Source organism: Gymnoscopelus braueri (assembly GCF_963280865.1).
Source record: "Gymnoscopelus braueri genome assembly, chromosome: 15".
Taxonomy (NCBI): Eukaryota; Metazoa; Chordata; class Actinopteri; order Myctophiformes; family Myctophidae; genus Gymnoscopelus; species Gymnoscopelus braueri.
The window spans coordinates 19,283,478-19,300,495 of NC_137620.1; the positions used below are offsets into that span (position 1 = coordinate 19,283,478).

Genomic DNA, 17,018 nt, shown 5'->3' on the forward strand with positions numbered 1-17,018 from the left:
AGCAAGCCAGCAAACAAGGCTATTAAAATCAAATGTCATCACACAGGGGGGACCATAAAAACTGACTTCACTGTCAGTTCAGCCCGGAGCTGAATGTTATGGAAGACAGTCAAATAAAACAACACCCCTGCATTTATTATTACTGAGTAGTAGTTGGGGTGTTGGGCAAAAAAAATCGATTCATGTAAAAATCACGATTCTTATTATCAACGGTTTTGCTCAGGGCTGACGCTGAGTGCAGATGCATGATTGGCTCTTCCACTTTTTGGTTCCTACAAAAAGCCCACACAGTGTGTCTGCAGAAGAAACATGATAAACCGGGATGGTTTACCAGGCTACTCTAAGATTCCATCAAAACCAAGAATTTTTACAAGCGACCCTCTCTGTACTGGTATTATATAATGTTTTGTTTGAGCTGTTGGAAATAACTTCGGCTACACTTGGTTGTTAAAAGTCCAGTTGAAAACAATATGACTGTTGTGAATTAAAATAGAAAATCTATTTTTGGAATCAAATCATGATCCCAAGAATGGTCCCGAATCGTGAGATAGCAGAAGATTCACAGCCCAGTGTTCATATTATGACACGTGATGCACACGTGGGCCCTGGTTTGTTCACACGAGAGTCATTCCTGATTTATATACTTAGTTGTAAATCGTGTCGCGCGACCGAAATCAGCCGATCTAGTTGAGCTTGTAGATCTACCGTTCTTGTCGCACAACACACTACTAAGTATAAATCAGGCTATGAAGACGATGAGTGTTAGAGACACAGAGAGAGAGAGAGTACTGAGTGTCAGTGTGTGCATGAGAGAAAGTGAGATTGACAGATAAGAGGAATGGATATGTGAGAGAGAGAGAGACAGAGAGACAGAGACAGAGAGAGAGAGAGAGAGAGAGAAGAGAAGGAAGGAACCATCGTAGAGAGATAGTCACGAGGAGGAACGTGACATTATTGCGCTCCAGGCTAAACGGGCCTCTCTCTCATCAGCCCCACGCTGAGAGACGAGAGAGGCAGGCAGGCAAGGAATGGAGAAAAGAGATGGAGAGAGAGAGAGAGAGAAAGAATATATCGTTGCTGTTGGGCAGAAACCTCTTATCTCCGTATTTTAACTTTTTGTGATTTTTCGTAAATGAATGCCTACTTGATCACACAAAAGCATCAAAAGTAGATCTGCTTAATTTTGCTATTTTTGAATTTGAATCCTGGGAAGTAGCAGTTTTGGACATATGAGGTTTCCGAGACCGAAGCACGGAATGAAAGAATGAGGGAACGAAGAAAACAATTATGGGGCGGGGGGGGGGGGGGGGGGTTAAGGAAAGAGAGAAGTGACGCTGAGCCGGAGAGGAGATCTGGCATCAAAAGGGACAAGGGACTAAAATGGTGTTGAAGGAAAGAAGAACCAAAAACAACATGGAGGAAGAATTAAAATGTCATGTGTTTTGGTTTCATTACGTAAGAAGTTCTCAAACTTTTTCATGTCAAAGTCATGAACTCCCAAATTGATATTGTATTTGGCCCGCAGAACCCCATCTGAGAAGACTTGTCAACATTTGTCGAAGGTGCAGTACAAACAAGCACATGCTCATAGATTCTCATTTAGACCATGTGTTTTTCTACTGAAGGCAAACCAAATATAAGCTTCAGAAACCTCTTGTCTACTTATTTTTTTTTGATAATTTAACGCCCTACTTGATCATACTACGCTACGGTGTCACACAAAAGCATCAAAAGCAGCAGATCTACAAGCTCAAAGCGACGCGTTTCTCCTTACTTTTGCTATTTTTGAATTGAATCCAGAAAATTAACAGTTTTGGATATATGAGGTTTCCACCCGACAGAGACGATATATGTATTCCATTCCATCTCATCCTGTGCATGGGTAAAGTGTAAACTGCATTTGCCGTCAGCCTGCCAGTTAAGTACTTCTTGTTAGGACTGTCATGATGTTAACAATATCATCTTTTATTGATATATCAATCTCTTCTGTCCACGGAACACAAAATGACAGGCGTGAATAAGTGTGAAACTTTGGAATGTTGACAGGCATTAAGATGGGCCGCTAGCATCGCTGCTGAGGTAGCATTACCCTGTGTGTATCTACTGTAAACATTACAGTAGATACACAGTTAATAAGAGGATAATATTGTAATTTTTTGATGGCTTGTGAGAGGATCAAAATGGAAGTAAGACCTGGACTGTGTTGTGTTTTATGATTTGTGGGTTATTTACAAATCCAATAAACTAAACTAAACTATTGTCACTATAAACCTGACTTTGGCATTTCTGCTTTTTTCGAGACATTTTATATATATATATATATTTTTTGGGGGGCTTTTATGCCTTTATTTATAGTGGAAAGTGGAGATGGACAGGAAACAGGGAGAGAGATATGGGGAGAGATATGCAGAAAAGATCGTTGGGATCTGGACTCAAACCCGCGATGCACTGTCAGGCTACATCAGAGCCAGTGCGATTATAATTTTTTTCTTCCAAAGTAAAAAAAAAGTGCTTAGGAAGCGAGATACAGCCTTTTTCAGTTATAAGTTAAACAAGGAGTGGATGGAGCTGCAAACGTTCAGATAATGATATCTTGGGTTCTGAATTTTTTTTTCAAAAAAAAAATATATATATGATTTTTTTTTCAAAAACACGTCAAACACGCCATTGGCACAGTGCGCCATTGCGCTAAAACACGTGAAACACGTCAATGGCACTCAATGAGTTAACCACTTTATCCATTTATATGTTGGCTATTCAAAAATGGCAGATCTACGCATGCAGTGCTTGAGCTGCAAGCTTGTACATCTGCTATTTTTTTATCTAAAAAATATATATCCAAAATGTTTTTGTTTTTTTTGAATAATTTGGATTTTTTTATAACAAAAATCTTCTCTTCTGGGGGTCCCTGGCACAAAACATTTTTAGATGGGGGTCCGCGGCCAAACGCATCAATTAGTGGGTCCTTGACTTGAAAAAGTATGAGAACCACTGTGTTAGGCTGTGGTTATGTGGTTTTCACATACACTGGTCAAGCCACCAGGGTGCCCCAGTGTAAAAGCCAATAAACGTACAGTATGCACGTCCAAGCCAAAAGCAGATACATGATACAAAAAGCCCTGCCAATGATGATGGACAAATGTGATGATGAGATACTGTAGATTAATGAAACAGAAACGTGATCTGCCGCTTGGCACTTGCAAATGCAATACTCAGCAACGTTTTGACCTCAAATCTGGTCAGCCACACTGTGCATTTAATTGCATACAGTAGATATCATTTTTCTATTGCACTTCTTGTCTGAAGCTGGTTACCTGTAGTTTGACAGCAATGACCACGGAGTTGAGGTCTTTGTCGAGTTCCTTTAACATGATGAGCTTCTTCAAGGTGAGGTTGAAGAGCCTGTGAAGAAAGCACAAGTGCACACACACACACACAAACACACACACACACACACACAGACATAATTAGCAGAATGATCAATAAGACATTTTGTGGTGTTCAGTCCATATCAGAATATAAATCACAAAGTCAAATAAACCAAATGGAAAATACATCAATATTTCATCATTCAAGGTCTCAACCGCTATTATGAAGAAGATAAAAATGACACCAGATAACCTCTGAACGAGTGCATTCGCACTGGTAATTTGATTTGATGACAAAATATTATTATAACCATAGCCCGAGCTTTCAACGCTATCCAATTACTATGATTTTTAGCAGGGCATAATGGATTGATCAGATCTAAATGCATCAAACAATAATATTACACACAGTTATAGAGTGAGCCTTCCATTAAATTAAAATGAAAAAAAGGAAGGTAAAAGCTTAAATCTTTTGGAACACTGCGACACACACACACACACACACACACACACACACACACACACACACACACACACACACACACACACACACACACACACACACACACACACACACACACACACACACACACACACACACACACACACACACACACACACACACACACACACACACACACACACACACACACACACACACACACAATGCATTATTGATAGACTGTGCATATGTATTACATTCATATCGTCTCTCTCGAGTAGAAACCTCATATGTCCAAAACTGTTACTTATCGACAAGCTCAAAACGTTATATTCATTGTTAATAGACTGTACATATATTCATTATTTGTTGATAGACTGTGTACATATTAGGAGTTCTCAGTTTGAGCCCGTCGGCTACAGTCGGCATTATTCATCCATGATATCCACGGATGATAGTGTTTATCCCATTATCTCATTAAGACCGGGAACGCGTCTGTGTCATTTTTCATTTCTTAGGCTATTCAAAAATAGCAGAGCTACAAGCTCATAGCGTGGCACTGAGTGCTGCGCTATGAGCTTGTAGATCTGCAATTTTTTTTGTATCGTGAAAAATGTGTGCAAATCTTTGAATATTTTTTTATATATTTTTCTTTTACATTTTTAACTCTAATCTTTGCTTCTGGGGGGTCAATGGAACAACATAGTTTGGGACGGGGGTCCACGGCCAAATACATATAATTCTGGGGGTCGTTGATATGAAAAAGCTGGAGCACCACTGATATAGCAACATACTGTTAGGATTATAAAAAACATTTTAAGATATGTATTTGGCCGCAGACCCCAATCTCAAAATATTTTGTTCCAGGGACCCCCCGGAAGCAAAGATTTGAGTTACAAATGTTCGCTTCAAAAATATATATACATTCAAAGATTTGCACAAATCTTCCAAAACTTTTCAAAAATAGCAGATCTACAAGCTTGCATATCCGTATTTTTTTAATAGCCAAAGAAATCTAAAAATGACACAGATGCTTTCCCGGTCTTAATGGATTAAGACCTGGGGCCGATTCTACAAATGCCTTTTAACCCTTTAAGACCTGAGGCCGCTTCTTAGCATTTTCTAAATCCTAACAGTTTTTTGAAAACGGTGAAAAAAAAATCTAAAAAATATTTTTTTTCACGATTTTAAAAAAATAGCAGATCTACAAGCTCGAAGCGCGGCACTCGGTGCCGCGCTATGAGCTTGTAGATCTGCTATTTTTGAATAGCCAAAGAAAGCTAAAGTGACACAGATTCGTTCCAGGTCTTAATGGGTTAAATCAGTTCTCACACTTTCGAGATTTAAAAAAAAATGTTCAAAAATAACAGATGTACAAGCTCACAGACGGCTTAAACGCCACAGACGGCTTTCCCGGTTTTAATGGCTTATTCGTCCATGAACTCAATGTTTGGTAGACTGCACTGTTTTGGAAGAGAAGAAAGAAGAAAGTGATGAGACGAGAGGAGACAAGCAGAGAGACGAGGAGACAGACACACTAGAAGTAGAAGAGGAGACGCCAGGAGAAAGGATGAGGAGGGAGGAAGAGAGAACAGAAGGGACTTAAAAATGGAAAGGAAAGAAAGAGAAGATGGAACAAAACAAAAGAACAGACTGATGGATTTAGTGACAGAGGGAGAGTTAGAAAACAGATCAATGCTTCAGACAGGAGAGAAGTGGTGAAATAATCGCAGCCAAAAAGATGTGCTGATCACACACACACACACACACACACACACAGCCAGTGGTGTAACGTGACTAAGTACATTTACTCAAGTACTGTACTTAAGCAAATCTTTTAGGTATTTTTTTTTACTTTACTTGAGTATTTCCAATTTTCAATACTTTTACTTCTACTCCACTACATCTTGGAGGCAAATATTGTACATTTACTCCACAACAATTATTTGAAAAAATTACTAGTTACTTTGAAGATTTTGATTATTACTACAAAACGTACATTAACCACTTCAACCCTATGCTGTACCTTGGCTATTTGAAAAGAGCCGATCTACAAGCTCACAGCACGTCGCAAAGCGTAGATCTGCCAGCTCTCTTTCGCAAAGCGTAGATCTGCTAGCTCTCTGCTTTCTCAGCACAGATGGCAATGTATCCCCCTTGGAGTTACATTAGCACGGGTCCTGACTCACCATAATACACACACACACACACACACACACACACACACACACACAAGATTAAAGGCAGACAGAGTGGACAGATAGAAGAGCTTACGGCCCAGTTCCAAATGTAGCGCTGCTCCCTTTCGTCGCGCCCTCATTGACAGCAGGCCAGGGTTCTCTCTCTCTCTCCACCTTCATCCTTAACAAACTCTCTCGCTCATTATACCTGGGCCCTGTTCCAGATCTGCCTCTCAGCACTAAAACAACCTAACAGCCCCTATAACCGCTATAATCATAGAAGTAGTTGCACATTTGCAATCATAGAACCATATGTACATATACAGTAAACATAAGACCCTTTCCCCCTGTGAATGACAGAACGATTAGTTTTTTTAGTCATTCAAATGTAATTGGGATGGGATGCATGATTAATCGGTCATCATATCAGTATCGGTCAACCAGTTGGGACATTTTTAAATAAAAATACTACATTTTTGGGATATGGGCCAAAATCTCAGTATGTTGCATCCCTAGTTTTGGAATAAAGAGGCATTGCTTTTTCAAATTCTTTGTTTATATACCTTTTTCAGAAAAGATTTTAACTTGTTTTTATACAGATATTCAACATCGGTAAATATCGGTTATCAACCATAACAGCAATGTTGACATTGGTTATCGGTATCGGACAGAAATGTCACATCTCTTATTGGTAGGCACTAGGCAGGTTTCTAACCTGTCCATTTCTCACCAAAGAGACAGAGTGAGTAGAAACTGTGATGAATAATGATGTGCATTAGTGAGGACCAATTATGTAAAGATAAGGTTGAAAATGGGTGAAATTCTCCTTTAAGTATACGAGTCATAGTCAACCAAAGAATGCCAAGCCACCGGTATGGTCCTTTGGGTTTAAGAAAATCAGAAATGTATAATGCATATACCCACTCCATTCCCCATTCCAGATGTACACCCACATCCTACACCAAAAGGCTGCTTTATAAACCAAACACTACAGTGGCCAAAAGCCCACCCCCACCCGCTAGCCTAATCTACAGCTCTCAAAAGTTTTCTCCAATCGACCACAGAGGGCAAGCCAGGCCAAGCCTACAAGAAATAAAATAAATAAATGGAATATTTATATATATTTTTGGGTCCGATAGGCCAGGTGGATAAGTGCAGGTTTCGCTTACACTCGCTGGCAGGGAGTGGAATGAATCAGAGCGCCAGGGGGTGTTGCCACTTGCCAGGGGTCGATTCGGGGCCCCCAGCAGGCCAAGTCATTGAAGTGGTGGGGAGGTTATGGAGGGATGTTATTTGACAAGAGACACAAGCCAGAGACACTATGCGTGCGTGTGTGCATAAATGCATCCGTACGTACGTACAGTACGTGCGTGTGTGCGAGTGAGAAAGAGCGAGTGAAAGAGAATACTGGGTCAGGCAGACGACAGAGGAGCAGAAATATGGAGAGAGAGAGAGAGAGAGAGAGAGAGAGAGAATGAGAGAATGAGAGAGAGAGAGAGAGAGAGAGAGAGAGGACAGACAGATTGACACAAGACAGTTCGCTAGACACAGGCAGAATGTAGAAATTATTGTAGAGAAGGAGAAGGTCTGCAAACCGTCTTAATGCTCCCAAAACTATTTATTTATTGAGCTGTAAAAACACAAAGTTTCGGCCTCTGCAGCCTTCGTCAGGAGTCTGATGCAGCACCCGTCGAAAAAGCCGACTTGTGGATGTGCGTGCACCTCTCGACCAGAATGTAGAAATGAACAGTATTCTGTGATGGCCAACATCGCTAAAACAACACAGTAACATGTCAGAACAGCCCTTCTTAGCCACACGACTTCACTCGGTTCGAAGTCGTCACTATGGGACTTGCGGATAATAACACTGACAGATAATAAGCTACAGCGCTCCTGTAAAATGGTTTATGACAGCACCGGGTAGTTTATGAACCGGCATTAAGGCTAAGCCTTATATTACACCTTTAGGAAGCTGCTATAAAAAGGGTTATTATTATGACAAATGTACACTGCTTAAATCAACCTCCAGAGGTCCAGACGGTATAGCTATACGGCTGAAATCCTTCATTCTTTCAGTCTGGAATCTGGCGAGCACCGTAGCAGCTGGTGAAGTGGCATTTGCCACTTGGTGCGGTGATGGAGGTGGAACTGCAAGATGCAGAAGGAATTTAGCATCTTGCAGTGGTTTGCAGCATTTTCAGGCCGCGACCCCACAAAAATCATATTTGAACTGGGGACCCCCCCCACCCTGACAAGCACAAGAAATGTAGGAGTTTGAGGCATTGTATTTAGTTTAGACTCGGTTCCACAGATAAATATTGTGAAAATAGCAGATCTACAAAAGCTTGTAGATCGTCTATTTTCAAAAATGTTGCCTCTTTCTTACGTAATATTTGACATTTTGGGCCAACGTTTGTTGATTACTTTTGACACAGTAATGGTCTATTTACAATTTACTATTTTATTTTGTCATTAAAAGTCCTTAAATTGACACTTTAGAGATGTGCAGATACCCTGTATACACTTACTGAATTACTGTATGTTGGTTTTGTTTACTGTTGAGTGAGAAAACAAGGTTGCACTCTTCCAGTGCCATGCTTATTTATGGAATTTTGGCTCTGAGTGCCACAACCAAAATTTATTGTAAAAAAAAAAGTGCTTAGGAGCCGAGATACAGCCTTTTTCAGTAAGAAGTTAAACAAAGAGTGAATGGAGCAGCAAATCTTCAAATCATCATATATTGGGTTTTGAACATGTTTTTCAAAAAAAAAAGAAGAAAGAAAACGTTTTTTTTTTATGATGTCTTGGCGCTCAGGGCGTCAGGCCTCGTGACGTCTTAGACGTCATGTGGCACTGAATGAGTTAAGCTAATCACTTGGGGACCCCCCTGGGGGGGGTCTCAACCCACGGGTTGAGAATCACTGCTCTCTAGCAGCACCATCGAGAGCCTCCCGAACGACTTGCATCGCTGCCTGGTATATATGGGAGCTGCAACTGCCCTCAATAATAATGGCAGACCTCTACAGACAGAGGGTGGTGGTGGTGTGGACGGCCCAGGCCAGCAGCACATCACTGGAGGTGAGCTTCCCTCCCTCCAGACCAGACATATGTGCCAGGCGGTGCGCGGCCAAAACTATAAGCGGATCATCAAAGAGACTCACCACTTCAGCCACAATCTGTTCACACAGCGCTCCCCCCGCCAGGCAGGTGATACCGCAGCATCAAATTAACCCAATCAATGCGGGTCAACGCATCCGTGTCATTTTAGACTTTTAGCTATAACCAGCAGATATACTTTCTTTTTTTTTTCTTTTTTTTTTAATGCGTGCAAATCTTTGAATATATATTTTTTAAGTGAACATTTATAACTCAAAGCTTTGCTCCTGGGGGGGGTCCTTGACATGAAAAAGTGTTTTTTCAGAAACCTGTTAGGATTTAGAAGACATTTGTAGATGCGTTGCCGGATTGAACGGGTTAGGGACAGAATTAGAGGGACAGTTTCCACAGCCAGGCCATCAGGGCTGCTGGAATTAACAGATGCTGAGCCCTGCCCGCATGTCTGTACATTTTCAGATATATACCCCTTTTTACCGTATGTATATCTGACTTAACTGCTGCACCTTTGACCATAACCTGTTCTGTTATTAACCCATGGAGTAAAACGGATGAGATGTAGTGTAGTAGAAATAAAAAAAGTAAAAATACCTCAAAATTATACTTAAGTACAGTACTTGAGAACATTTACATAGTTACTTTGCACTGATGTTAAATTTATCATCAGCAAGCTCGCCCTTGGCTTGTGTGTTCATCTACATTAACGAGTGTGAATGTGCGTCTGCATGTATCTGCATGCCTCTGTTGTGTACATGTATGACTGTATGTATGTAGTGTGCGTGCGTGTGCGTGTGCGTGTGTGTGTGTGTGTCTCTACTGCAGTGGTTCTCAATCATTTGGGCACCCAAGGGGATCCTAAAATAGTTTTTTGGGGTATCCCCAGATGACTTTAATGTGCAACATTGTTTTCTCACTTTACTCAACAGTAAACAAACCAACATACAGTAAAGTGAAAACAGGTTATCTGCACATGAACTACTTTTGACCATTACTGCAGTAATTGTCAACATTGGCCAAATTGTCAAATATGACCCAAGAAACAGACACAATGTTAATGCCTCAACTCCTACAATTATTATCATTATTTTGGGGGATCACGGCCTGAAAAGTTTGAGAACCTGGTCTACTGCAGTGGTTCTCAACCTTTACAGGTCGCGACCCCCCCCAAAAAATCATTTAGAACTGGGGACCCCCAACATAATCATATTTGAACTGGGTGGGGACCCCCCAAAATAATCACTTTTTTATTTTCTTTCTTTTTCTTTGAGGTATTAAAATGGTCTTAAAAGTCCTTAAATTGTCACTTCATTGTCATCTGGGGAACCCCCCCCAAAAAAAGTCATGTGGGTCCCGACCCACAGGTTGAGAACCTGTTCTACTGTACTGTATGTCTTGTCTATACTGTATGAGTGCGCTGTGTGTGGGTGTGTGTCTCTATAGGTGTGTGAATGTCATCCGACTCGCCACAGTTAAATAAACGTTTAGTGCCTCCGGGTGAGAGTGTTATCCCAGCAGTCGGTGCAGTGCTGCTGTTTGCCTCTCCATGAGTTGTTTACAGAGCAGGTAGAGAGAGGTAGACAGAGAGAGGGAGAGAGAGGTGGAGAGATATTCAATACTGTACGGGGGGGAAGATTGACCCCTGACATTCTAGAACGGTCAGTGTCTGTCAAACTACAGTAACACACACACACACACCTTTCAAAGACTAGACTGCTTAATAGCTGCAATTTGTATTTGTATTTGTATCTGTTCACTATAGCTCCGGTCAGAATGAATCCCATACTGATACATGACACATAAAGCTGATACATGACGCATAAAGCTGATACATGAAGCATAAAGCTGGGATCAATTTGACAATATGTCTGGAGATGAACGCTGGACCGTCTGGTCTCCAGCGGCAATGCATTATGGGCAAGTAAATTGCAAATGAATATTGATGAGATATCTAAGCATGGAAATGCCCTTCACGTGCTGCTCAAGGGGATTGAAATGTCTATCCATCTGTGTGTGTGTGTGTGTGTGTGTGTGTGTGTGTGTGTGTGTGTGTGTGTGTGTGTGTGTGTGTGTGTGTGTGTGTGTGTGTGTGTGTGTGTGTGTGTGTGTGTGTGTGTGTGTGTGTATAAGTGTACAGGTGACTGTGTGTGGTGTACGCACAGGTATGAAAATGATGTTCACAGTATGTGTAAGTAAGTGTGTGAGTGCGTGCATACTCGTGCACACAATGGTGGTGTGGGTATGTGCATCAGAGAGAGAAAGACAGAGGGTGTGTGTAAGTGTACGTAAGTATACATGTATGTGTGTGTGTGAGAAAGACAGAGAGTGTGTCTATGGCGCAGCTCAGTATGTGTGTGTGTGTGTGTGTGTGTGTGTGTGTGTGTGTGTGTGTGTGTGTATGTGTATGTGCGTGCTTGTGGCTTTAAGAGGCAGGTGTCTACTGTTTCCATGGCAACAGTCAGTCAAGGGACATGTGACCTTGCTGTGTCATACAAGCAGCATGTGTGTCTGGAGAACATAGCACACCCACACACACTCCTGCACTCTCTCGCGCGCACGCACACACCTCCCCTGTGTATTAACTAATTCGTTCTACCTGACCTTCACATCTCACCTCCTTGTTTTCCTTCCCTCCAGCTTTTAACCCTGTCGCCTACACTTTCTCCTTCCTCCATCCATTCTGCCTCTCCTCTCCACTCATCTCCTTGTGTTGCCCTTCATCTCCTGGCTCCCTTCATCCTCTCCTCCCTTTGTAAAAGGGGTAGCTCCCCTTTTCTTCCATCCACCCTCCTTTTCTTCCTCCTGTGTCCTCCATTCACCCTTTCTCCTCCTCTCCTCCATATTCCTCCTCTTCTCGTCCAGGGGGTAATAACACCTCCTTCTCCTCTCCTCCCTCAGTTCCTCTTGTTGGCATCAATAACCTCTCCTCCTCTCTCCTCATGTTAATGAGTAACAGTGATGTTATGTGTCACAGACAGTACAGAGTGAATCTTCTCCTCCTCCACCTCATTATTATTCCATTACATGGATTAGCCTGTCAGCCACGCACACACACACACACACACACACACACACACACCAATGCAAGCACACACGCACACTCCAACACAGTTAACAATCATAAAAAGCATAGCTTACTTAAAACGTGTCACTTACTCTCTTAAAAACACGCACGCATATATAAAGAAGGGCAAAACCACTCAAGTTCCCGTGCACGCGCACACACACACACACACACACACACACACACAAATACAGTGACACAAAGGCACACACACATGTATGTGGGCTGTAAACTGATAGGGTATGACATCAGCTCTGTCATCTGTGTGTGTGTGTGTGTGTGTGTGTGTGTGTGTGTGTGTGTGTGTGGGGGTGTGTGTGTGTGTGTGTGTGTGTGTGTGTGTGTGTGTGTGTGTGTGTTTGGACAGCAGCCTGTTAGTTTTCCCTCCCTCCATTCATTGTTGGCCTGTCCAGAGTCACTTAGGTCTCTCTGATCATGGTGGATTTATGACTATGACCACACACACACACACACACACACACACACACACACACACACACACACACACACACACAGACTAATATTACACTGGCTTTCACCCTAGTTGACCTAATAATGACAATGCACAAACCTTTGATCTGTTGGTGTGCGTGTGTGTCTGTGCATGTGGGTGTGTGTATGTGTGTGTGTTGATGACTATGGACTGGAAACCACCAGTAAGCACAAATCCTGCACGCACACACACACACACACACAGTGAGAATAAGTAAAGCCTGATTAACAGTACTGTCTATACTTCGTCGTACGGCGATGTCACTCGCCAAAAACAGCAAGCTTGTAGAGCTGCAATTACACACCGTCCTACCAGGGCCGGGGGGCAAGGCAATGTAGCGCCCCGGGCAAAATAGTCCGAAAGAATAGCCGTCACCCCCAATAGCCGTCACCGTCCACATACATCGAAAAACTATGGCAAATGGGCAGGTTTAGTCAGGCCACTGATAGTAGGCTCTGTATGGTGTAGTGTTGATTTTGACAGCACATTTTTATTTAGTTTTAGTCATAGTCTTTTGAATAAAATTCTGTTTAGTTTAAGTCATATTTTAGTCACCTGAAATGTTTCACTTTTAGTCTAGTTTTAGTCGACTAAATATCATACGTTTTTAGTCGACTAAATCTACAGTTGATTTAGTCGACTAAAATGTATTTTGGCGGTGCCTTGATGGCGTCGTAATGGCTGATCTTACACTTGGTTGCGCTCTGAAAATAGCTGATCTACAAGCTCACAACGCGTCACGCTGCGACGCGTTGTGAGCTTGTAGATCTGCTATTTTCAGAGCGCAACGCACGAGAGCAACCAAACATAAAATGACTTGTCTTTTAGTTCTAGTGGATCTCTTCTCCACTCGTCCCTCCCTAACATTTTAGTATAGCTTGCATTTGTTGATGAAATTATCAATATATTTAGTCTAGTTTTAGTCACCATAGCTTATTTTTTGTTTACTTTTTATTTAGCTTAGTGAAAAAAGGTAGCCGACGAAAACTTTGTCAGAGTTTTAGTCGACGAAATCAACAGTGGTATGGTGAAATGGTACAGAAACGGCTCTACGTTCAACGTGGTGCGTCGCGCACTGGCAGATGCAAACACACCATGCATATCACTGTGAAACAGCTACTGTATCCGAACTTCAACTCAAGTTCTACTTGCCACGAAAAGCAAGAAAGGCAAAGTTATGTGCTCTGTCTATGTGTCCTCTCCCTGACTGTTGGGTAACTTGTAGCTTGGTGGTGTCATAGCGCGAGCACAATAATTAGGGGTGTCGTAAAAAATCGATTCGAATACGAATCGCGATTCTACTGTTGGACGATTCAGAATCGATTCTCATTTTTTTTAAATAGATAAAAAAAAAATATATATATATATATATATATCTTGGATTTACCTTTGTGTGTTTACATTATTATCAGTTGATAAAACCTTTACAATTATAAAAGCTACATACATGTACTCTGTTCTCATGCCAGCAGATTGGAGTAGATCCTGAAATCCTATGTTTTGAATCAAGAATCGTTTTGAATCGAGAATCGTTTTGAATCGAAAATCGTTTGAATCGGAAAAAATCGATTTTGAATCGAGAATTGTTTGTTTTGAAAAAATCGATACAAATCGGAATCGTCAACCCAAGAATCGGAATCGAATCGATTCGTGAGATAGCAGACGATTCACAGCCCTAACAATAATAAGTCAAATCTATTTCACCTGTGGTGGCGCCATGTGGCGCCCCTAGGGACTTGGCGCCCTGGGCAATTGCCCAGTTTGCCCAGCGCATGAGGCGGACCTGCGTCCTACAACAGACTCTAAACTAAGCATCATGGAGCGAGTCGCGAGAGACAGGCAGAGACAATAAGAGAAAACACAAAGAAGACAAAGAGTAAAGAAAAATATGTCAAGTGGAGAATACCAGAGAGGAGATAGAGAGAGAATGAACAATAGAGTGAAGAGACAGGTTGCTATTGTGTGGCTGTCAGTGTGGCTGTCAGTGTGGGTTGGACCAGACATTTTGTCACTGTCGGCGCAGAAACCTCTTATCTCCATGTTTCAACTTTTTATGTTTTCTTTTGTTTATGTTTTCCACAGATAAATGTCCAACTTTGCCGTACAAGAGTGTCACAAAAAGCTGGTGGAAAAAGAACTGTCGATCTACGACTTGTCGGCTATTTTCACTATTTTAAAATGTTTTTTAACCCATTAAAACCGGAAAAGCATCATTTTCTATTTTAGCTACTGTATATATGTATAGCAACATTGTGTTTTTCAGAAAACGCTTAGGATTTTTGGTTCTCAAAAATAGCAGATATACAAGCTCGCAGCAGGCACTGCGAGCTTGTATATCTGCAATTTCTTTTTAACATTTTAGAAAATCTTGAAAGCATTTTTTTCTTCTCTTCTGGGCGGGTCCCTGGCACAAAACATTTTCAGACGGTGGGTCTGCGGCCAAATACATATCATTTTGGGGGTCCTTGACACAAAAAGGTTTGAGAACTACTGATTTGGAAGGCATTTTGCAGAATCGTAATGGGTTAAAAAAATTATTAAATAAAAAAGGGTCGGACATACAAGGTTTCCAAACCCGACGGCAACGGTTTAGTTTGAGAGCCACGCAGAGGCTTCACTGACAACAAGAGCCTTAAAATAGCAGCGAGTGTGGAGCGGAGGCAGGCTGGAAGCGTGTCAACTCTTCTACAGAGAAGAACTGTTACTCCATGTTTTATCTGAAGCCAAAGCGAGGGATCATCGATGTCAAGTTGTGCGGTTTATCCAAAGATGATGTGGAGGGTATTTGGCCTCCGCAGGGAGCGTTCTTTTCCGAGTTGATGTTATTAAAATTATTATTTGCTTTCGTGCAGAAATCCTCTTATCTCTATATTCTAACTTTTTGTGTTTTTTTGTAAATAAATGCCCGACTCGATTGTTTTTTGGGACCTCACTCTCCACGATAGCTCCGAGATGAGGTTCCGCTGAGGTTGGGTCCGACGAATGTCCCCCATGATTACCCTTTTCTGCACATCCAGGGAACCCCATGAAGCAACAATTTGAGTTACAAATGATCGCTTTAAAAATACATATTCAAAGATTTGCACACATTTTCAAGAGTAGCAGATCTACAAGCTCATAGCGCGGCACTCGGTGCCGCAGAATCTCCCCAACTCAGATCTTGGCCTCAGAGGCATTGTTGCGAGAACAGTTTGTGCACACTGGTGAAGTAAATATAATACATAATTCATGGCAGTACTGTACGTTGGTTCAACTTTGGTTGGTTTGGTATGGCTGCAATGTGCCTTGCTTTGCGGTACAGCGGATTACAAGGATTAATGCTTTTGAATCAGCAAAACTGTGGAACACAGAACAAGCACTGTGTGTGCAAGTAACCCAGAGGGTCCCTGGACCTCACTTTGACATTTGAATTTATGTTTATTCTATTTTTTTTATATAGGAATCATTAAGGAATCATACCGTTAAGTGGGAATCGTTAAAGGAGTAGTTCACCCAAAAAATTACTTATTTTCTATCAATTACACACCCCATGAAGCCTTGAATGAAATCTCCATGAATTCAAGGCTTCATGGGGTGTGTAATTGATAGAAAATAAGTAATTTTTTGGGTGAACTACTCCTTTAAGGAACCGGAATCGTTGAAATCCTAAAAAAAGGAACCCAACCCTACTCACATGTTTCCATATATTTGTAGTTAATTGCCCAGCCCTAGTATAGAGTTGGTTGGTATAAAGTGGTTTACTGTATGACTGCATGTATGTGTATGTGGATGGATGCCCCGCCCACCAGAGAAGAAGATATGAGTTGGTGTTGGCACCACACACACACACAGGAAGAGCAGTGACTCATAATAAAGCTCTGCAGTCTGCTCTGATTCGCAGCCTTGAAGTTGACCCGTCTGTCGCGGCCAACAGGATAGCATTGTGATTGGCTGGCTGAGACGTCAATCAATCAATCAATCATTCCAGAGTCCAGACAGAGCGGAGGAGGAAACATTCTGTTCATTTAGAGAGTCTGGCTATTTAATTGGATGGGAGAGGAGTCAGAAAAGTAAAATTATGGAGATACAAGCTTTCTGCCCGACAACAATATACAGGTATATTGTATATGTGTGTGTACAGTAGATAGATAGTACATACAGAGATAGATAGAGATTCCTTCACAGACGCTATACTTACTCTCCAGGTCTTGTGAATTACCATGCAGGTCACATAGTCAGTGAGACACAGAGAGAGCCAGGCACACCCCACACACACACACACACACACCTCCTCCCAGAGACACCTCCTCCTCCTCCTCCCAGAGACACGGAGAGAGCCAGGCACACCCCACACATACACACACACCTCCTCCCAGAGCCC

General features: G+C 41.8%; 1 protein-coding gene across 3 annotated transcripts in view; it reads right to left on the bottom strand.

Annotated features, from left to right (window-relative positions):
• The window catches only part of pacs1 (phosphofurin acidic cluster sorting protein 1), a 102,503-nt gene that overhangs the window by 47,788 nt on the left and 37,697 nt on the right, over window positions 1–17,018 (bottom strand). For all 3 annotated transcript variants that reach the window (XM_080450598.1, XM_080450597.1, XM_080450596.1), the window contains exon 2: window positions 3,315–3,402. In XM_080450598.1, the coding sequence (XP_080306724.1) occupies window positions 3,315–3,402 (88 nt within the window). The remainder of the gene's footprint in view (window positions 1–3,314; window positions 3,403–17,018) is intronic.